At 40.4% G+C, this 23,806-nt stretch overlaps 1 protein-coding gene across 2 annotated transcripts in view; it reads right to left on the bottom strand.

The window, feature by feature from the left end:
• Window positions 1-277: 277 nt before the first annotated feature.
• MRPL3 (mitochondrial ribosomal protein L3) overlaps window positions 278-23,806 on the bottom strand; it is a 61,923-nt gene continuing 38,394 nt past the window's right edge. For both annotated transcript variants that reach the window (XM_077811184.1, XM_077811183.1), the window contains exon 10: window positions 278-2,693. In XM_077811184.1, the coding sequence (XP_077667310.1) occupies window positions 2,544-2,693 (150 nt within the window). In that variant the 3' untranslated portion in view covers window positions 278-2,543. The remainder of the gene's footprint in view (window positions 2,694-23,806) is intronic.

The raw sequence follows: 23,806 nt of genomic DNA, 5'->3' as shown, positions 1-23,806 counted from the left end.
GCTAACTTTGAAACCAAGTCACTCTCTTGAAGAGGTAGGTTGTATTTTCCCCCCTACTACGAATGCCTCTTCTAAAAACTTGTACTTCTAGAACTTTTAATTCAGGAAAGTCCCTACAGTCTGCTTTATACAGGAGGGCAGACTAGTTGATCACACTTGTCCCTTCTGACCTTGCAATCTATGAATCTAGACTTTATGAAATGTAGATAGACATATCAAATCTCCCATTCCACTTACATATCATTTTACACTTGAAAGATTAGATGACAAATTCCCCTTCTTTATTATGAAAAGTTTATTAATGTTAAGCTACATTTGATTGGTTTCTTTACTTTCATTCTATATGTGCAGCTGCACAGTATTAACCACTGCAAATATAGTTGCACAAAAAGACATGAATGGCTGTCTTTCAGATACGCCTTTAATTTACATTATATTCACAGAGCAATAAAAATAAAAATAAAATTAAGATGTTATAAAAACTTGGAGGTTCATCAGGTCAAACACTGAAGGGTTTATCCTCAGGAAACAATATCATTGTTGCCAGCAGGAGGCTAAACTGCAAGTATTAGTAGGACCATTCAGTGCATCAGATTACGACATTCCACTTTCTCATGGACACTTAAAAAAACCAATTGGAATACGTGACTTATGGAAAGGGCTAGTGCTAACTTCTTAGCAATGTACTTCTAAGGTTTATGATATATGAGCATTGGTGACTGACCTGATCTTTATTTTTGAAGGGGTAAAGGGAGAGAGTTATGCAGTATCCCTATTTACTTATACTTAGAGATACTTGCTGAGATTAAACCAAGCTATGTGGTAACAACATAGATATTACCAGTTCACAGTTCTGTATTGTGTGCACTAAGTATATCAACATTATCCTTCCCAAACTACTATGTCCCCTGTGAATATCTAATGTGTGTAAAAGGTATACTGTATCCAAGAGATTAGAACAACAATTTCAAACTACCTTCAGTAAATTTCAGGGATAAACTAAGATAACTAACTCCATGAATATTGCTTTTAAATAGGATGGGACCTCACCTCTGGAATGGGCATACATATTTGTTCTCAAGGTTTCGGTAAATCGTTTAGTAAAATATAAAATACATTTTAAAGTACATCAACTTTTGTCATGAAGCTGCACAAAATTAATGGATGGATTTCCTGACAAGCATTACATGAACTGTAGACATAAAACGGGACTTTACCTAGGGATGCACTCCTCCCCAACATTACATGTGAATGAAAATCTTATACCATGCAAAGTACGTGGTAGGCAATTAGGTGCTAATTCAGCAAACAGATAGGCACATACTTAATTTTACGCTTGTGATTAGTCCTATGGACTTCAAAGGAAACGTTCATGCAAGTAAAGTAATGGTTAAAAGAATCAGGCCTTTAAACAGTAAATAACTTACGGAAGGTAGAGAAAGCCAAAGGGAGAGTACTTGCACTTTGACCATTATAAAAGAATACTTGGGTAGAAGATAGGAGTGATAGGGAGAAATTAATTGTACAACAGACCCCTCACACTCGGCTCATTTTTGTTAAATGACAAAGATGACTAGGGTAGGTCTTCCATAACCATATAAAATCTCAGATATGAAGACAATTGAAGGGGACATATCTCTCCAGAGACAGTATGCGAGGGACATTTTCGTGAAGTTATCAGAACAAGCTACCACTGAAGGGGACAAATAGGCAGCAACTGTAGTCCTTGTGTCCACATTACTGAAAATGTCTAGCCTTTCTAGCCAGCCAGCACTGCCACAACTCTTACCAGACAGACACTGCTAGTCTCATTCTTTCCTCTAGGAAACTTTTATTGTATAACTGTTGCTCTGAACGCATAGCATTAAAATAAAGAGGAAAGGCACTTTGATGAAGAAAGGGAAATGAAAGGTGGAAAAGATTACAGCTCCAGAGGCACTTCGGGGCAATTGCCTCTGGTGTTAGGCCTGAAGAGAGAGTTAGAATTCTTCCCCCCTCTCCTGACCCGTTCTACTCAACATTTTCAAGTCCATTCTTTGTAAAGTCCTAAACAGTCCATTTATGTCCCCAGATGGCTAAATGGGATATTTAATAAATTTTATTTTCTGTTTAGTCAAAGTTAATCAGTACATATCCCTCAGGGGAAAAAATAACTATACATTTTGTTCTGTTAATAGTCTCAACTTCATCAATCATGTAACTGATGCACATAATTCCAAGACAATGGATTTAAAGTAATATAAATCTTGGCAGTCTGTGAAAGGGAAAAAGTTACAAGAGGCAATTTTGTAATGTAAAAAGGTAAGTCAGCAATATATCCATTACTTTGCAACCCTTCCCTCAGACACACCAACTTACCACCACCCACTGTTTTAATATGGTTTTGGAACAAGTAAATCTTGCTACCTGAAAAAAAAAAACAAACCCAACAATGTTTGATGCGTTCAGGTCATTCAGCTAGAGTGCAGTTTCTGGGTTTGTAATTGTTCAGCATTGCAAAGTTCACAGAAATAATGTGCACATTCTTAAAGATGTCAATACCACTAAACATATGTGACAGAGGGATCCGTGAACTGGAAAACTTCCTGATCGTACAAGTCTTCTGGTAGCTCTTCTTCTCCATCAGCAAAAAATGTGGGGAATGGAGGATTTTTATTGCAGTCTCGGTAAGTCGGTAAATTTGTATCTCTGACCTAGAATGAAAAAAGGTTTAATAAATCAAACAGATGATTCACAGATAGGAATATATTTAAACCCCAGGAAATCACTCTTTTTCTATGCATGAGGAAAACAGCATTCAATTACACTTATTTTTCTAAAGAATTCCATGTCTGGACATTAGTTAAATTAATGACCATATCAGCTCATGAATCTAATATTTTGTGCTTGAGTCATTAGACTTTAAAAACTTAATAATTCAACCTTTGTACCGTGCTATGGGATGAATCAAAGTCAACCACTAAGAAATCAGAGTAAAAAATGACACCTATCATACAACACTTTTAAGTCGATAGTCTGCATATTTTTAACTACTATTAATGTAAGTAAAATCTAAGATTAATCTAACAAAGATTAGAGAACTAGGTCTGTTCACTTCTGAACCTGGTAGCATTTTATGTACAAGAGTTTCATGTTTTGTTTCAGTTAGAAAATTTCCCTACTGCACCTGTGAATTTTTTGACTGAGCAACAAAGAATTTTTTTTTTTTTAAAATGGGAAGATGTAATTATAAAAGTACAAAAGGATGAGAGAGAGATGAAACTACTCCATTCATTTTTTTTTTAAAACTGACCAGATTTTAAGTTGACTGTGTCCCTAGAAGTGAAGTACGACTGTACTTACAATTTCAGAAACTCAAGCGCTAGACATGGAGTTTAACATTTTCCTACTTATCTAAACATATTTCTTTATAAAAATAATAGAAAGTCACATGAATTTTAGGAATTGGGTTTAATATGGGTCACCAGTTTGCATTCCTCATTAACCTTTGTACAACCAAAATACTAGTCTGAAACTGTATTTACCAAAAGCTGATTAAATTGTAATATCATTTAGATTTTTATATTGGATACACAAAATGCTTGCTATAAGAAGATATTAAAACTTAATTAAAAGCTATCACCATCAATTCTTCCTGACTTAGAAAAAACTTAATGTCTGTTGTATTTAAAATACAGTAGTTTAGTAACAAAGAAAGTACAAACAGATTGCTATTTCATATAAGAATTTATGGTAAATACCTATATAATCAAAAGAACACAAGAAGCTATGTCTTTTCGACTGTTGCTCTTCAGTATCTAAGAAGTATTTGGTTACTTTATATCTCCTCACACTCTCTCTCACACACACACAATTTTGGCAACTCATATGAATTGTATGCTCATATGCAAATGACCAGCTACACACAACTCCCTATTTGCATGTGCAAATCTGGTCATTATGCATGAATTCACAATACTTCTCTGCGCAAACTAGGAAGACACTTGCACACAGAATCATAGAAATGTAGGACTGGAAGGGACCTGAGAGGTCATCTAGTTCAATCCCCTGCATTCATGGTAGGACTAAGTATTATCTCTAGACCAGGGGTCCTCAACCTTTTTCTTGCTGAGGCCCCTCTCAACATGCTCTAAAACTCCAGGGCCTAGCGGGTGTGTGGGGGAACTCTGGGCTCCAGGCTGGGGGGGACGACCCTTGGGGATAAGTGTAGTTAGACTTCCTTTTTTGGGGGGGGGGGGGAGGGGAAGAGGGGGCTCAGCCAGCTCCACACAGCGGGGTCCAGGGAGGGAATGCTACCTCCACCCCCTGACTCACCTCAGCAGGCCACCCACTTGCCTGAGTTGTGGAGGGATGCAACCAAAAAATATAACAAAGCAGGGACTCAGCTCAAAAAGTTTGAAAACCACTCAGGGTATAGGCAGAGGGTAACTAGGGGCTATGTGCGGGCAGGGGGTAGCTAGGGAATGCATGGGGGAGGGGTGGTAGGTCAGGATGCCAGCAGGGGGTACCTAGGGACTGTGTGCGGGGAGGGGAGAACAATTTTTCCTTCCTCCTAACAATCTTTTATATACTCTTGAAAACTGTTACGTCAACTCACCTCCTGAGTAAACACACACAATTTTTTCAATCTTCTCTCAGCAAATGGGGGGCGGGGGGGAGGAGGGACAGCTCAGCGGTTTGAGCATTGGCCTGCTAAACCCAAAGTAGTGAGTTCAATCCTTGAGGGGGCCATTTGGGATCTGGGGCAAAAATTGGGGATTGGTCCTGCTTTGAGCAGGGGGTTGGACTAGATGACCTCCTGAGGTCCCTTCCAACCCTGATATTCTATAAGCATGCTTTCTAGACCTTTAATCATTTTTGTTGCTCTCCTCTGGATTTTCTCCAGTTTGTCCACCTCTTTCCTGAAACGTGGTGCCCAGAACTGGACACAATACTCCAGCTGTGGCCTAATCAGCACGGAGTAGATTTTTTGAATATGTGCAGTTGAAAAAATAAATAAATAAATAAAATGCTCTTTATGTTTCAGAGCAACAAGAATTCATTTATAAAATGGATCTAATCATACAGCATTCTGGAAGTTCCTGACAAGAGACTATCCTCTAACTCAAGTGTCACTTATATTCAGGACTCTTAAAAAATTATGCACTTTTGCAAATTGTGCTTTTCATTCCTTCATGTGTTTGATTTAATTACTTTTATGCCCCACCCATCTTTCTTAGATGAGACACAAGTCAGATTATTTATGACATCTTGTGACAATATCTGCAATCCGACGTGAATCTGGTGAAAACTAAACGTGGGCCATGATACTGCTAAGGCTTACAAATGAGTTTAATTTTATGCAGTGAAAGCAATCCCATTGTCTTCAATGGAGCTACCTGACGTGTGTGAAGTAAAGCACAAACATAAGTCCTTGCAGAAGCAGGACCCAGGTTTGTAGAACATAAAACTTTAAGAAACAGTAAATTTTCAAGAAATCTATTGCTACAGTGAAAGTAGCATACTGACCTTTTTCTACTGACCTTTTTACATGTGAAAAAATTTTAAATTTAGCCTTGCAAATCCAATCTTTGAGGAAAATAAGTAGGTAGAATTATCAGTAGAAAAATATTTTCCTCATGCCCATAGGTTGTATGAGGTAGATGATAAAGGCCTGGTATCTCTGCAGAAAAAGGAACGACCCACTGAAGGGCAATGAAATCTCATTTAAAACTAACCTCACCATTTCTATATTACTATATATAGAGTTCTTTCTGAAAGCTATAATAATCCCCTTCATCTACTGAATTTAACTATATTCAGAAGTAACATATTACAACAGAGATAAATATGCTCTGCAGAGACAGGAAACTTGTTTTTTTATTACCCACTTTTATAACAGATCATGCAGTAAGTTTAGTAACTGAAAGACTGGTCTCACTTGACTGGAAAACACATACAATGGAACCAGTTGTTTATGGCAGCAATGGAACAGAACAAAAGACAGGCCTGAACAATCCGATACCAGCTGACAATTCAGTTCTGATAGGAAGACAGTACTTTACTCAGAATACTTGATAGTACTTTAGCCTCCCCACAGAGTCCTGCAGAGATATCAGGGTGGATAAAAACAGATTTAAAAAGTATAGTAAATAAAAAAATATTAAGCAGTTCATATTTGCTGCCAATATTTTAAGAAAGTCATTCCACTAAATTTATGGAATTCATTGGTTAAGCATGTGGAACCAGAGTTTCTGAAGTGCTAAAGAACAGCAGTAGCTTCTTCTGAAAGTACAGAGAGAATATTTTCATTTTAGTTTATTCAACTAGTTCAGTTCAACTACTAGTTCACTCAAGTTGAGAAACACATTGAGAGGTGAAAAAGCAGAAAAACCAGTTTTCCACTTCTAATCTAATCTAATCTAATCAGGAAAACTACGTGTGAAAGAATGAGATCTACTAGTTCTAAAATCTTGAAGGACAAGGTAACCAGAAAGTTAAATTCACCAACTACAGATATTTCCTTTGTTTAGTAAGTTGGTTTTAAATGAAAAACATGTTTTGATAAACTTTTCTTTAATGTAACCAGCACACTTAAGGTCGTTTTAGTTAACAATTTTAAAATGATGTTTTTGTGCATTTAATTGAATTCCAATTTCCAAAGGCACCCTGACACAAATCACAAGTAAAAAAAAATATATAGTAAATAAGAAATGCATCTTTTGCCATTTTCTAAAATGAAAAAAATGTAAAAATTAAGAATCTGAATAAATGCATATTAAGCTATATAATTGCTTAAATGTGTAAGAATATAACAGTTTATCCTCCTGATCAGCAAAATGTAATGCCAAATGGCACCAACCAATTTAGGAAAATAACTAAAAAGTACAAATGCCAAGTTAAGATTACAATAGATAATTTAAATCAAGGCTTCCTATTTGCTAATTTAAATTACGATTTAAATCAATCCACCCTTACAGATATACATTTTGGGACCACACCATTGCTAAAGGCTTGTCTACATAGCAAATGATTTGCTGGTATAGCTACACCAGCAGGGTCCCCTAGTGTAGGTGCACCATTAGCAGACAGGAGGAGTTTGATAGCACAGTAACACCATCTCCATGAACTACATTACCTATGTTGACAGAAGTGCTGCTCTCTCAGCACAGTTGGATTTAAACTGGGTTTTTTTCTAGCACAGCTAAGTCCGCTGGGAGGGGAGAAAGTAGGTGTGATTTCTCCCCACCCACCCTTCCACCCACTCCTAGCTTACCTAAGTATGATGGCAAAACTTGATAGTGTGAACTAAACCTTAGATTTAACATCCTAGCTTCCTATGACAGAAACTGCAGGTTGGCATTTCAGCTGCGAAGTCTCAATAGCTTCCTAAATTAAACGAGTTTCCAAGCTTAAAACACAATTTTGCTTGCTAGAGTTAGAGGAGGAATTGGTTTCACATGTCAAAGTGGCTCTCAAATCCTTGAGACTATTTTAGGTGGTCTTGGAATTATGTGCTGGTTATGATACATGATGTTTTTGCACAATCTATTGCTCCAGGATGCCATATTTCTCTTCTGCCATATACTTATTAACGCTGTTCTCCAGTCATGCACAATCTCCACCATGTATCTACGATGACAGCTGCAGTGTGAGTGGACAATCATTTGCATTTTACGTCTTATGTCAAACAAATCTTTTATGTGGATTGAGGTTAAAATTGGAACGTCATGACTGCCAAGGTTCTAGCTCACAAGAACGAGGTAACCTAAACAGTAAAGTTTAGTGCCATCTTCATTGTAAAAAAGAAAATGAGTTACTGAGTAACTGTTTCAGAGTTAGTCTCTTCATGTTAGTCTGTATCAGCAAAATCAACAAGGAGTCCTTGTGGCACCGTAGAGACTAACACATTTATAAGCTTTCGTGGGCTAAAACCCACTTCATCAGATGAATGGAGTGAAAAATACAGTAAAAAGAATATATATTACAGTACATGAAAAGATGGGAGTTGCATTACCAAGTGGGTGCTAACGAGCCAATTCAATTAAGGTGCAAGTGGCCTATTCTCAAAAGTTGACAAGAAGGGGTGAATACCAAGGGAGGGAAAATGACTTTTGTAGTGCAAACGGGGCCAATGCAATCAAGGTGGCCCATTTCCAGCAGTTGACAAGAAGGTGTGAGTATCAGCAGAGGGAAAATTACTTTTTGTAGAGACCATCCACTCCCAGTCTTTATTCAGGCCTAATCTGATGGTGTACAGTGTGCAAATGAATTCCAGTTCTGCAGTGTCTCGTTGGAGTCTGTTTTTGAAGTTTTTTCGTTGAAGAATTGCCAATTTTAAGTCTGTTTTTGAGTGTCCAGGGAGATTGAAGTGCTCTCCTACTGGTTTTTGAATGTTACAATTCCTGGTGTCAGATTTGTGTCCATTTATTCTTTTGCATAGAGACTGTCTGGTTTGGCCAATGTACATGGCAAGGAGGCATTGCTGGCACATGAAAGCATATATCACATTGATAGATGTGCAGGTGAACGAGCCCCTGATGGTGTGACTGATGTGGTTAGGTCCTATGATGGTGTCCCTTGAATAGATATGCAGAAAGAGTTGGCACCGGGATTTGTTGCAGGGATTGGTTCCTGGGTTGTGTGGTGTGTAGTTGCTGGTGTGTATTTGCTTCAGGTTGGGGGGCTGTCTGTAAGCAAGGACTGGCCTGTCTCCCAAGGTCTGTGAGAGTGAGGGATCGTCCTTCAGGATAGGTTGTAGTTCCTTCATATTATCAGGATATTAGGGCTGGAAGGGACCCCAGGAGATCATCTAGTCCAACCCCCTGCTCAAAGCAGGGCCAATCCCCAACTAATGCGCTGCTGCTGATGATGCGCTGGAGAGGTTTTAGTTGGGGGCTGAAGGTGACGGCTAGTGGCGTTCTGTTATTTTCTTTGTTGGGCCTGTCCTGTGGTAGGTGACTTCTGGGTACCCTTCTGGCTCTGTCAATCTGTTTCTCCACTTCAGCAGGTGTGTATTGTAGTTGTGAGAATGCTTGATAGAGCTCCTGTAGGTGTTTGTTTGAGGGACTGTAGCAAATGCGGTTGTATCTTAGAGCTTGGCTGTAGATAACAGATCGTGTGATGTGGTCTGGGTGAAAGCTGGAGGCATGTAGGTAAGTATAGCGGTCAGTAGGTTTCTGGTATAGGGTGGTGTTTATGTGACCATTGCTTATTTGCACTGCAGTGTCCAAGAAGTGGATGTCTTGTGTGGACTGGTCAAGGCTGAGGTTGATGGTGGGATGGAAATTGTTGACATCCTGGTGGAGTTCCTCAAGAGCCTCCTTCCCGTGGGTCCAGTCACTGTGCAATCCTATTAGCGCTGCCCTTGTCCTTCTCTTCCACTGGCCTACCTTCTTGTCCATTTTTGAGCTTTATTTGCCTCATCGCTTAGGAGTATGCACTTTGGGGCAGAAGCCAGGTTTTTACGTGATGGCCTTTTAGTTCATTCCATTGATAGCTTACTCAGTTGGTTAGGTTTTTGTTTGTACATTTTTGGCGATTTTGAATCGTTCTCATTATGAAATGACATACTGTGCTTACCCATTATGGACTGTTTTGAATTCCCTGTCAGTAAAAGGAATTAAGAAGTTGATCAACCACTTGTTTCTGCACATGAATATTCAGTTTTATTTTCCATTGAGAAGTTTTAAAACACCCTTTTATTCTAGGATTTAGGAATAAAGTATCTGTTCTTAACTGTTGATATTTATAACCTTCTCAAACTTCTGTCCAATGCCAGTTCACTTGTGTTCGTCCAATAGCCCCGTTTGGTCTTAACATTACATTCTGCACATTAATTCTAAAGTAGCATTTTGCAAAGCGTTTTTTTTTTTGTGCGTTCAGGTGGGTTCTTATGTATTGCAGTATACTTCAAAGAGACCCTCTGTCCTTTTCAGCAGAATACAGCAATACCATTTTAGTTTACAACACTCTTTGGAGGTTTCACACGTTCCAGGAACACAAGGCACATTTGATGTAACAACTGTTTTCTTTTGATTTGCTAGTGTAACCGAAACTAGCACTTTTTGTGTTCTCTTCCAGCGTTTTACATCCAACTCTTTCACCAGTTGTGGGTTGACTGCGTAAGCTTTGCTGTTGATGTCACAGCAAACACAGGTGCATTTATGCCAAACTGAAAAAAGGTCTCGTTTCCTTTTGTCTTTAGAAGGTTGCTTAGAGGGCTGCTGTTGCAGGTGTATGCAACCAAGGAAGGAATTTAAAATTTTCACTTTAAAAATGTGCTTCATTGTTAAAAGGCAATGTAATGGTTCTCTCTTTTTAAGACGGCTACTAAACGGTTTCTTTTATGTTTATAAGGACAGTACACTGAAGACTTTAAATACTGTGTTACTACAGTAAGCCGTGGACCAAAAACAAAACAGAAGAATTAGTTGCATACTACAGCAGTTACACGCTACTGTGATTCAAGTATAAGTGCTAGTAAAGTGCTCATAACCCAGATACTAAGGGACAAGAACAGCCTGAGGATATCCTGACCTAGTAAAAGTGTCAAAAAAGAAGAGCCCCCTATGAGCATTTTTGTTCTTCAGTGTCCTCTGAAGTAGCAATGCAAGAATTCAGCAATAGTATATTTCAGAGCAGAGACTGATGTATCTTGGAAGATATAAATATCCAGGGAGAAAGTCAGTGGTTGAAATGACCACAGCCCAAATCTCCCTCCCTGCAGCATCCTGGAGCCATGTGCTTCTCTGCAGAAGGCACCCTGCTGGCTGGGAAGCCTATGGATTGCACATCACTTCCATAGGGGGCGCAGCACACTCCCTCAGGATTCTATGAACTCAGTAGCATGCAAAGCTCAGTTGGTTGCAGGATCAAGCCTTTAATTATTGTATTCTTTCTATGTATTAATAGCAACAGAAGCATCAATCTGATTATAGGGAGAGATCTTGAGGGGGAAGGGGGGAGGAATAGTATACAATCATGTAACGAAGACTACATCATAATAAATACACACAAAGGGACTGCTGAGGTTGCTTGATCCCACACAATGCGTTGTGTGGGTGCAAGGTCTGCCTGCATGGAGCAGCTTGCAGGATTTGGGCCTGTTTTCCATGATGCTCTCCTAATGAACCTTTAAGAGCCATTATCTTTATGGATTATAAAGCCAAAAAAAGCCATTATGACGACCTAGTCTGACCTTCTGTACCACAGAATTTCACCCAGTCATACCTGCATCAAGCCCATATCTTGGGGGTCAGCTACAGCATATTTTCTTAAAGACACCCACATTGATTTAAAGATGCCAAGTTATGGAGAAGCCACCACGTCCCTTACTGACCCAGTTACAATGGTCAATTGCCCCTTTTTTAAAAAAAGTAAAAAAACAGCACCATCTCTCTAGTAGCAGTCTAGCTTCATATTCAAACTCAGGACTGCAGAGGAGCATGGAAAGGAACATACATGCAAAACACACACTCTACCATTAGCGCTACAGTCAACATCTTGAGCACACCGGTATCTAGTTTATATATTGTTAGAGTTGGTACTGTAATACTTTTACACATATTAAAAGCACTCTTTGTAGGTAAGGTACTGTTCTCCAAGAACTGAATTTTATTGGCCATCCTAGGGACAGAAAAAGGTCTGAAGCTTTAATCCACTATGTTCTCCACCTGAGATTTAAGAACTGATCCACAGAAGGTAACATTACCAAACACTAGTATCCTGTTAGCTTTGAGTATCCAGTAATATTTAGGGGGTATAACTAAATTTAGTAGTGGTATTATGTATTTTGTTTTGCTTATCTACAATATTATATTCCCTTTTATATCTGTTTGTAATTTTTTATTGAAGAGTGAATAAAATAGTTTAAACAAACGAAAGGTTTTTTACATGCAGAAAGTTAAAACTGGTTTGGTCACGTTTTTGTCATTAACTCTATAAAACAAAGGCAATGGACTTTGCAGATACTTAATAAGCTGTGGATATACATTATTCATGTACTGTCAAGCATAATTGGCAGTATAAACAGAAATACAATTCAATTTCAGAAATCCATCAGCATAAAATACTTAAGCATCAAGTTTGATGCCCATTTAGGAACCGATTAAGTCATATTCACATTTGCAGTTTAATAGGGCTGCAGGCTATGTCAGTGTTAGCAACTACAGCAGCAAAATGCAGACTGCTTGTGAAGCAGAAAACTTGTTGAAGTGTACAAACTAAGTCTAATATTTTTGCTTCTGTCCTAATTTTTCTGATGTGAAAAGGCTAGAAAGTTGTGGCTACAGAACGCATACTGAACTACCATACCTCTTCTAGCCCTATAGCATCCTTAAAAGACTAGACAGAACATTTAAGTTGAAGAATTGTATCTTTACTTCATACTTTTCCTCAAAGGAAAATTGCAGATATGCCATAGTTTTCCTTCAACTGAAATAGAAGTCTCATGTACCAGGACAGGGCAAATGCAAAGGACACACTGAGAAAGCGGGAGGATCGGCGAATTATCTCAAGTGCCTATACACAAATGCAAGAAGCCTGGGAAACAAGCAGGGAGAACTGGAAGTCCTGGCACAGTCAAGGAATTATGATGTGACTGGAATATCAGAGACTTGGTGGGATAACTCACATGACTGGAGTACTGTCATGGATGGATATAAACTGTTCAGGAAGGACAGGCAGGGCAGAAAAGGTGGGGGAGTTGCACTGTATGTAAGAGAGCAGTATGACTGTTCAGAGCTCCGGAATGAAACTGCAGAAGAACCTGAGAGTCTCTGGATTAAGTTTAGAAGCGTGAGCAACATGGGTGATGTCGTGATGGGAGTCTCCTATAGACCACCGGCTCAGGGGGATGAGGTGGACGACGCTTTCTTCCGGCAACTAATGGAAGTTACTAGATCGCAGGCCTGGTTCTCATGGGAGACTTCAATCACCCTGATACCGGCTGGGAGAGCAATACAGCGGTGCACAGACAATCCAGGAAGTGTAGGGGACAATTTCCTGGTGCAGGTGCTGGAGGAACCAATTAGGGGAAGAGCTCGTGACCTGCTGCTCACAAACTGGGAAGAATTAGTAGGGGAAGCTAAAGTGGATGGGAACCTGGGAGGCAGTGACCATGAGATGGTTGAGTTCAGGATCCTGACACAGGGAAGAAAGGAGAGCAGCAGAATACAGACCCTGGACTTCAGAAAAGCAGACTTTGCCTCCCTCAGGGAACTGATGGGCAGGATCCCCTGGCAGAATAACATGAGGGGGAAAGGAGTCCAGGAGAGCTGGCTGTATTTTAAAGAATCCTTATTGAGGTTACAGGGACAAACCATCCCGACGTATAGATAGAATAGTAAATATGGCAGGCGACCAGCTTGGCTTAATAGTGAAATCCTTGCTGATCTTAAAACACAAAAAAGAAGCTTACAAGAAGTGGAAGATTGGACAAATGACCACGGAAGAGTATAAAAATATTGCTCAGGCATGCAGGAGTGAAATCAGGAAGGCCAAAAACACACCTGGAGTTGCAGCTAGCAAGAGATGATAAGAGTAACAAGAAGGGTTTCTTCAGGTATGTTAGCAACAAGAAGAAAGTCAAGGAAAGTGTGGGCCCCTCACTGAAAGAGGGAGGCAACCTAGTGACAGAGGATGTGGAAAAAGCTAATGTACTCAATGCTTTTTTTGCCTCTGTCTTCACGAACAAGGTCAGCTCCCAGACTGCTGCACTGGGCAGCACAGCATGGGGAGGAGGCGACCAGCCCTCTGTGGAGAAAGAAGTGGTTCGGGATGATTTAGATCAGCTGGACGAACACAAGTCCATGGGGCCGGATGCGCTGCATCCGAGAGTGCTAAAGGAGTTGGTGGATGTGATTGCAGAGCCATTGGCCATTATCTTTGAAAACTCATGGTGATCGGGGGAGGTCCCAGACGACTGGAAAAAGGCTAATGTAGTGCCCATCTTTAAAAAAGGGAAGAAGGAGGATCCTGGGAACTACAGGCCAGTCAGCCTCACCTCAGACCCTGGAAAAATCATGGAGCAGGTCCTCAAGGAATCAATTCTGAAGCACTTAGAGGAGAGGAAAGTGATCAGGAACAGTCAGCATGGATTCACCAAGAGCAAGTGATGCCTGACTAATCTAATTGCCTTCTATGACGAGATAACTGGCTCTGTGGATGAGGCGAAAGCAGTGGACGTGTTGTTCCTTGACGTTCGGAAAGCTTTTGACACGGTCTCCCACAATATTCTTGACAGCAAGTTAAAGACGTATGGGCTGGATGAATGGACTATAAGGTGGATAGAAAGCTGGCTAGATTGTCGGGCTCAACGGGTAGTGATCAATGGCTCCATGTCTAGTTGGCAGCCGGTATCAAGTGGAGTGCCCCAAGGGTCGGTCCTCGTGCCGGTTTTGTACGATAACTTCATTACTGATCTGGAGGATGGTGTGGATTGCACCCTCAGCAAGTTTGCAGATGACACTAAACTGGGAGGAGAGGTAGATACGCTGGAGGGTAGGGATAGGATACAGAGGGACCTAGACAAATTAGAGGATTGGGCCAAAAGAAATCTGATGAGGTTCAACAAGGACAAATGCAGAGTCCTGCACTTAAGACGGAAGAATCGCATGCACTGCTATAGACTAGGGACCAAATGGCTAGGCACCAGTTCTGCAGAAAAGGACCTAGGGGTTACAGTGGACGAGAAGCTGAGCACATGACTTATGAGGAGAGGCTGGGGGAACTGGGATTATTTAGTCTGCTGAAAAGAAGAATGAGGGGGGATTTGATAGCTGCTTTCAACTACCTGAAAGGGGGTTCCAAAGAGGATGGATCTAGACTGTTCTCAGTGGTAGCAGATGACAGAACGAGGAGTAATGGTCTCAAGTTGCAGTGGGGGAGGTTTAGGTTGGATATTAGGAAAAACTTTTTCACTAGGAGGGTGGTGAAACACTGGAATGCGTTACCTAGGGAGGTGGTGGAATCTCCTTCCTTAGAAGTTTTTAAAGTAGATATCCCCTACAAAAAACTACACTGATTGGGTTAAAGTTGAGAGTACTCATCAGTAATTTAAGTGTAAAAAAATATTACAGAGATGTTGTAATTATCCCCAAACCCAAGCATTGTAAACCCAGGAAATTCAGAATTAAGGTTACCCATAAAAGATATCTACTAAAGTTTCTATTAACTTTGTCTAATCCTCTAACAATGGTTAGAGTTTACTAGTTTTTAAACAGCAAAAAGGTAGATGGATTCCTCCTTCTTAAACTTATAATGTGTGAGTAGGGTTGCTTAGTGTTTGTAAGAATCCATGCTTTCACTATATGTGATATATATCAGTACAGTAAGTCCAAACGCAACTGTGTGCCTCAACAAAAGATGAAAAAAAAATCCTAAATTGTGATACCCCCTCAGGTATTACAAAACCCATTTAATAAGGAAATAGTCTTGTGCTTTCCCTTTAAGAATATAACAGATTAACTTGTGTATAGGGCAAGGGAGATAACTCCAGAATCGTGAGCTCCTAACAGAGGAGATTCTGCCTCTTTTCTTCTCGATTACATCTGTGGAACAGCCAGTAGTTCCAGTCCCTCTATCTCAGTAAAAGGAATAGAAAGAAGGACATAAGTATTACCTGAAGTAGGTTGCTTCAGTAATCAAAAATCCCAGTTTGTAAGTGTTCAAACTCATATTGGTATCAGAAAAGTTCTTCCATTCTTGCTCAAAGTAGTTTTTTTTTTTAATTATATTCTTAGATCTAAGTGACAAAGCAAGCTTTTCTAGCTGATTAGAAATATTACTTTGTCAAAGTTATTTACCTGCGTGGTTCAGTGCAAAGTATAAAAGGCAAGCCCCTTCTAATTAAACCAGGGATTCACCAGCATTCAGTTCTGAAACGTCACTCTTTCACTGCTGAAAACAAGGCCTGAAAATTCATGTGATTAGTCACATTCTGGACCTATTGTGGATACACGTATTCCTAAATATACATACACACAGACACACACACACACAGTATATCCGCAGGGTGCACTAAAAGGTGGTTTAGTGGTTGCCAAGCAACAGATAGGGGCTCTAGTGCACTGTCCCTTTCCTCTTTTCTTACGAAAAAATATTGCTACTATGTTCCTGCCTATTCTGGGCTCAGAGGAAGAGGGGTTTCCAGCCACCAAGTGCTTTAGTCTCATTCAATAGGACTGTTACAGGCAGCTTGTACCGGAATCCAAAGCAACCTATGAAAGGTGGTGTCCCAGGGCAGCTACCCCTGCCATAAGACCAAACTACTCTCAATCTGGAGTAGAGAGAAAAAGTATGTGTAAATGTAGACAAAGAATCCTGGAAGGAAGTTAGGAGGTGTGGGCTCCAAACAAGGGAAAAAAAAGTGTAGAGAGGTTAGTTGAAAAGGGAGAGAAAAGGAGAGAAAATCCATGCAAGAGGTATTCCACCAAATGAGTTTAACAGAGAGATTTCCAAAAAAATGGGCTTATCCTAGCCCGTCCTTAGGATGCTTATTCAGATGGCGGTAAAGGAGGTGTCTGAAGCAATGAGTTGGATTTATGACTACAATAAACCTCAGAATGAGCGTGGGGACTCAAGCACTAGGTAATATCTAAGGAATTAGTTTTGATTAGGTATCTGATATCTGTAGTATGCCACACTATGCTGTTTTTGGAAAATTCTTCCTAAGGTAGAACCCGCAGACCTAGGAGCTCTCATCTACTGAGTGGCTACAGACATGCTTCAGGGCTATGTGGCAGACAATGTATTTGGCAGCCTCTCTTCATTTGGCATGAAGGGCTTAATTCTCAGGCACAGCACTCTACTGGACTTGTTTATTGCTAATTTAACTGAAGTTAGTTCCCTATTTTATCAGACGGTCTGCCCCATTCCTTCACTCATTGATTTGATATTCCCCCTTCCCAATTACTGAATGTGTTTGTGCAGGTGATTTTTATATTTTTTGTAATAACTGTATACTGTACTAACTAAAGAATGCTCTAATGTCAAAGTAATCAGCTATTTATTGCCAAAAAACAAGGGTTTAAAAATATTAAGTTTGTAGCATTTATGGTTGTAATGGTGTTAGTCTGAAACCGTTCTGAAATGTGAATTGACCCTATTCTTCTCAATCAAGTGTTGACCCTGAAGTCTAATGATTTCAAATGATTGCAAGTGCAACGTGTACTTATTTGCCTGTTCCGAAATGTCTACTTGTAGACATCTGAAATTTGTCGGAAGCTAAGGTTACTCCTCTGTGACTTAGCATATTTTCAAACACAAGTGTGCCGTTGCATGTAATTTGCACATGATTAACACAGTCTGTACACAAAACGTGGATACTTCCACATGTAAATTGCCAAAAAAAAAAAGAAAAAAAAAGGAGAAATATCAAAGCAGTCCTAAAAGTACCTTGCATCGTATTTTCCCAAAATAAAGCCCAGTAACATTACTAACTATAAAGAAGACATTTTGCCTTTGATCTTTGTGCAAGCTTCCAACGCATGTCAGTAGGTGTCATCCATGGCGGACTGACAGTGTAAAGTATAAAAGGAAAACCCCTTTCTAATTAAATCAGGGACTATATTAAAAATTTTAATTCAGTGTTCCACTGACTGAATTTGTCGTCACTGAAACAGGTAATGTAACAAATACCTATCCACTTAAGTGGCACAGCAAGAGACTGCCATCACAATTGAAATTTGTTATCCTGTTCACTTATAGATTTCCATGCATTTGTTTTACTAGGTTGGCTAGTGTGGTTTGGCTCAGCAGTTTTCAGCTTCCTGTTAACAGTTTTGCTGACTAGAGAAGCAGTGCTGTCTCAAGGACTTTTTAACATCTTTTTGGTCTGCTTTCAAGAGCAGGGCTGCTTTTAAAGCAAAAAGAAAGCAACAAGTCTAAATGCAAGTGGGAATACGGTATAATCGAACTGAATGTGACAGCTCAGTAAAGAAGGAAATAGACAACGGAAAAGATCCAACCCTGAGACACAGCATGTTGCACTTACAGTACACTTTTTTCAAAGAGAATAGTAAATTGTTCCCTGCTGTAGCCCTTTGTTTGCAAGTCTAACAGTGCTGGGTTTTAATAAGACTTATCAGATGTAAATAAAATGCGATTCAAAAGTTTATACTGCAAAAGGAGAAAAAAGATTTTTTTCTTTAAATGCACCTTCATATGGCAGGTGATTTTTCTTTAAGCAACTTAAAGCCACTGCTCAGAAAATGAATCTGTAGGATCCACTTAGAGTGAAATCTGACCTTAAAGTCTAGGAAAGCTGTAGGCTGGCAGAAAATAGAATACAATATTCTGAGTCTCAATGACCTCATAAAACAAGGATTAAAGAAGAACCAGTCTTACTCTATTTTTACTGCCACCAGTCGTTTATTGAAGATACCCTGTTGTTATTAAAACAAGACAAGGCAATGGCACCCCAGGCGAAAGCAGCTTCATCTATGAAACCAGAGCTGAAACCTGGTTAGTTCATATGGGCTATGTGAAATGGCCTCAATATTTACTATTTTGATCTAATAAAAGTTCTCTGGAATTGTGTGCACAGCAATAAGGGTTATACTATCAAAATAACTATCCAAGGAATGCTGATTATCTAATAAATGTCCTCCCCCCCGCAATATAACTATTTACTTTTTGTGTGTGCTTTTTTTGTTTACAAAAAGCTGAATGTTCTTGATTGAATCTATCACAGGCCCAGATTAATCCATTCAGCACACCAGATCTGACCTGCACGTTGGAGTCCAACACTCCATGGCTTGAAGAGTATTAATTATCATAAGCATTCTTTTGGTTGACAGTATTGTGTAAATTGCCTTTAGGATTATTTATATACAATCATTTTCAGCCACCTATCATTTTTTGAAGACCTCTTTTCAGAAGAGCTTGCAAAATATAATCCCCCCCTTTAGCTGCCAGGCTCATACAGAACCTTTCAAGGCAAGTGACCATCTAGACTATTTTCTTCTAGCAGAATCTTTCTTGGCAAGTACTGGACTAAGGAGAAGAAGAAAACAGAGCCTTTTGCGGTGACAGGACTGTGTTTCTTAAAATTAATTTTAAAATAGTTTTCAATATCAAAAAACTATACTATTGAACCCATTCTAGCACAGCAATAATCCACTGCTATGTTGTGCATTTGTAGGCAATTGGTGCATACCTCTGGTATCTTGAGAGCCTATCTATGAGCCTTCAACTGCCTAAGGAATATCCTGCTAATGCACACTGTGATACAGTTAATCGCTATGTGAAAACAGAGTCTTGTAAGTTTTTTTAAAAATTGAAAACCAACTAATATACTACAACAGAGTTTTTAGTAAAACGCTAAGAGAAAATAGAAAACATTGTAACATTTTCACTCAACTACTTTGATGAGTGTATTATTCACTTTCCTGACCCTCACCCTATGTTTTCTCCCAACCGCATGCCCAAGAAACTAGCTGGCCTTTTACAAACTGTCTGTAGCCCAAATACCAGTAACTCTCCTGTAAGGAAAAACATTAAAGCTACTTAATCCCTCCCAATTTAAGAACTATAGAGAGTAGGAGAGCTGCACCAAGCTCAAAAGTGGAATATCAGGTGAAATTTTCAGAAGTGCCTGGAGTGACTTACGAACACATACCCATAGAAAGTCAAGAGGACATGTGCTCCTAAATCAAATGGGTACTTCTGAAAATTCCACCCACAGACCTCATTTAGTAACTAAGCTCTAGAGGGTTACTACTGTAGAGGGGGTCAAAAAAGCAGCAACAGGGACAAACACTACAACTTACAGGAAATCTGTCTTTAGTTTACAGACAAATAGTTGTATTCTCCTAGTGAGAATAACCTTGCTCTGCAGTATCTGAGATTTTAATGGTCAGAAAGGCTTGTTACAATTTGCTGAACTGTAATTCTCATTCTTTGCTATGATAACTAAGCAAAAGTCTTATAATTCAGAAAGATAGAAGTACCTACTTGACTCAAATAAGGGCTGAATCCTTCTTGGGAGATACTGAGCACCTCTTGTGAGGTAGAGTAGATATGGGCAAAATTGTTTGAAAAAAACAATTTATATTCACCTAAACATGCAGTTCAGTTAATCTGAAACTCTTTGCAAATTTGACACTAATTCACCCAATAGTTTCGGCCAGCTTTTTTTTTTTTTCAGGCTAAATTCACAAAATGGCAGGAAGAGGTGGTAATGGTACTATCTACCCATTTTATAATTTTTAGCCCAACCATTAAAGCACTCACCTGGGCTGTGGGAGATCTGGGTTTCAATCCCCGCTCAAGAGCATGGATTTGAACCCTAACCTCAAGGCTGAACAGTCATTTCTTCTGTGTCTCTCTGGCCTAATGACTACCCAGCTATTTCATACAAAGTTGAACTGCTTCACCAGGAGAGAGAGAGAGACAGACGTCTCGGAATACCCCATAGTATGGTAGTTAGGAGACCTGAGTTCAAACCCCTGCTTTGAAATGGGGATTTAAACCCAGGTCTCCCACATACGAGGTCAGTGCCCTAACTTGGCTAACTGTTATAATACCAGCATTACAACCTGCCCCTCCCTTCCCCCCCGCCCCACATTTTGTGAATCCAACCCTTTAAAAATCACCAAGACAGGCTTTTTTAATTTGGTTTCAGCCAAACAGAATCCCCCCCCACACCCCCAATTCTCAAAACTGACAGCAAACCAAATAAATAATAAATAAATTTGCCCAGCCCCACTACTGAGTAATTTAGTGTATGTCCCCTTCTTGCATATTTCATTATTATTCATAATATTTTAATGAAAGAAAATTTTAAAAGTTTAAAGATTCCTGGGGGAAAAGGTCAAAGTATTTTTATAGCTTCTTTCAGTTTATCCAATGAATATCTTTAAAAAACAAAAGCCTTCGTACAGTATATGTTTATACTTAATTCTATAAGAAATGCATTCTCTCCCTGCTTCTCTCCCCCCCCTCCCCCCCATGGGGAGTAGGGAGATAGAGAATGCGGGGCAAGAGAACGTACAAAAAAACTCCAGTTTTTCATGTAGAATTCACTAGAACATTAACCCAGATAGTATGATTCCATTTTAAAAATCTGTTCCATTGTTTCATACCAATATATCTGTAAACTATTTTGCAACCCAATATCATGCTAAACTAGACCTCTGTCACATTAATACCATTTATGACTCTTTCACTTACAGTTCTTTATGGTTCAAGGCCCTTGTTAATAGCAATGTAGAAGAAAATGCAGTGCTAAGTACATTATAAGTATAGAATCGTAGAATATCAGGGTTGGAAGGGACCTCAGGAGGTCATCTAGTCCAACCCCCGCTCAAAGCAGGACCAATCCCCAATTAAATCATCCCAGCCAGGGCTTTGTCAAGCCTGACCTTAAAAACTTCTAAGGAAGGAGATTCTACCACCTCCCTAGGTAACGCATTCCAGTGTTTCACCACCCTCCTAGTGAAAAAGTTTTTCCTAATATTCAACCTAAACCTCCCCCACTGCAACTTGAGACCATTACTCCTTGTCCTGTCCTCTTTTACCACTGAGAATAGTCTAGAATCATCCTCTCTGGAACCACCTCTCAGGTAGTTGAAAGCAGCTATTAAATCCCCCCTCATTCTTCTCTTCTGCAGACTAAACAATCCCAGTTCCCTCAGCCTCTCCTCATAAGTCATGTGTTCCAGACCCCTAATCATTTTTGTTGCCCTTCGCTGGACTCTCTCCAATTTATCCACATCCTTCTTGTAGTGTGGGGCCCAAAACTGGGCACAGTACTCCAGATGAGGCCTCACCAATGTCAAATAGAGGGGGACGATCACGTCCCTCGATCTGCTCGCTATGCCCCTACTTATACATCCCAAAATGCCATTGGCCTTCTTGGCAACAAGGGCACACTGTTGACTCATATCCAGCTTCTCGTCCACTGTCACCCCTAGGTCCTTTTCCACAGAACTGCTGCCTAGCCATTCGGTCCCTAGTCTGTAGCGGTGCATTGGGTTCTTTTGTCCTAAGTGCAGAACTCTGCACTTATCCTTATTGAACCTCATCAGATTTCTTTTGGCCCAATCCTCCAATTTGTCTAGGTCCCTCTGTATCCTATCCCTGCCCTCCAGCGTATCTATCACTCCTCCTAGTTTAGTATCATCCGCAAATTTGCTGAGAGTGCAATCCACACCATCCTCCAGATCATTTATGAAGATATTGAACAAAACCGGCCCCAGGACCGACCCCTGGGGCACTCCACTTGACACCGGCTGCCAACTAGACATGGAGCCATTGATCACTACCCATTGAGCCCGACAATCTAGCCAACTTTCTACCCACCTTATAGTGCATTCATCCAGCCCATACTTCTTTTACTTGATGACAAGAGTACTGTGGGAGACCGTGTCAAAAGCTTTGCTAAAGTCAAGAAACGATACATCCACTGCTTTCCCTTCATCCACAGAACCAGTAATCTCATCATAGAAGGCGATTAGATTAGTCAGGCATGACCTTCCCTTGGTGAATCCATGCTGACTGTTCCTGATCACTTTCCTCTCATGTAAGTGCTTCAGGATTGATTCTTTGAGAACCTGCTCTATGATTTTTCCAGGGACTGAGGTGAGGCTGACTGGCCTGTAGTTCCCAGGATCCTCCTCCATCCCTTTTTTAAAGATTGGCACTACATTAGCCTTTTTCCAGTCATCTGGGACTTCCCCCGTTCGCCACAAGTTTTCAAAGATAATGGCCAATGGCTCTGCAATCACAGCTGCCAATTCCTTTAGCACTCTGATGCAACGCGTCCGGCCCCATGGACTTGTGCGCGTCCAGCTTTTCTAAATAGTCCCAACCACCTCTTTCTCCACAGAGGGCTGGCCATCTACTCCCCATGCTGTGATGCCCAGCGCAGCAGTCTGGGAGCTGACCTTGTTAGTGAAGACAGAGGCAAAAAAAGCATTGAGTACATTAGCTTTTTCCACATCCTCTGTCACTAGGTTGCCTCCCTCATTCAGTAAGGGGCCCACGCTTTCCTTGGCTTTCTTCTTGTTGCCAACATACCTGAAGAAACCCTTCTTGTTACTCTTGACATCTCTTGCTAGCTGCAGCTCCAGGTGCGATTTGGCCCTCCCGATTTCATTCCTACATGCCCGAGCAATATTTTTATACTCTTCCCTGGTCATATGTCCAACCTTCCACTTCTTGTAAGCTTCTTTTTTATGTTTAAGATCCGCTAGGATTTCACCGTTAAGCCAAGCTGGTCGCCTGCCATATTTACTATTCTTTTGACACATCGGGATGGTTTGTCCCTGTAACCTCAATAGGGATTCCTTGAAATACAGCCAGCTCTCCTGGACTCCTTTCCCCTTCATGTTAGTCCCCCAGGGGATCCTACCCATCCGTTCCCTGAGGGAGTCGAAGTCTGCTTTCCTGAAGTCCAGGGTCCATATCTTGCTGCTTACCTTTCTTCCCTGTGTCAGGATCCTGAACTCAACCAACTCATGGTCACTGGCTCCCAAATTCCCATCCACTTTTGCTTCCCCCACTAATTCTTCCCGGTTTGTGAGCAGCAGGTCAAGAAAAGCTCCCCCCATAGTTGGCTCCTCTAGCACTTGCACCAGGAAATTGTCCCCTACATTTTCCAAAAACTTCCTCGATTGTCTATGCACCGCTGTATTGCTCTCCCAGAAGATATCAGGAGAATTAAAGTCACCCATTGGAACCAGGTCATGCGATCTAGTAGCTTCTGCGAGTTGCCGGAAGAAAGCCTCATTCACCTCATCCCCCTGGTCCGGTGGTCTATAGCAGACTCCCACCACTACATCACTCTTGTTGCTCACACTTCTAAACTTAATCCAGAGACACT

This window comes from Eretmochelys imbricata, chromosome 2 (genome assembly GCF_965152235.1).
Source record: "Eretmochelys imbricata isolate rEreImb1 chromosome 2, rEreImb1.hap1, whole genome shotgun sequence".
Lineage (NCBI taxonomy): Eukaryota > Metazoa > Chordata > Testudines > Cheloniidae > Eretmochelys > Eretmochelys imbricata.
This window is presented reverse-complemented; position numbering and strand designations above follow the sequence as displayed.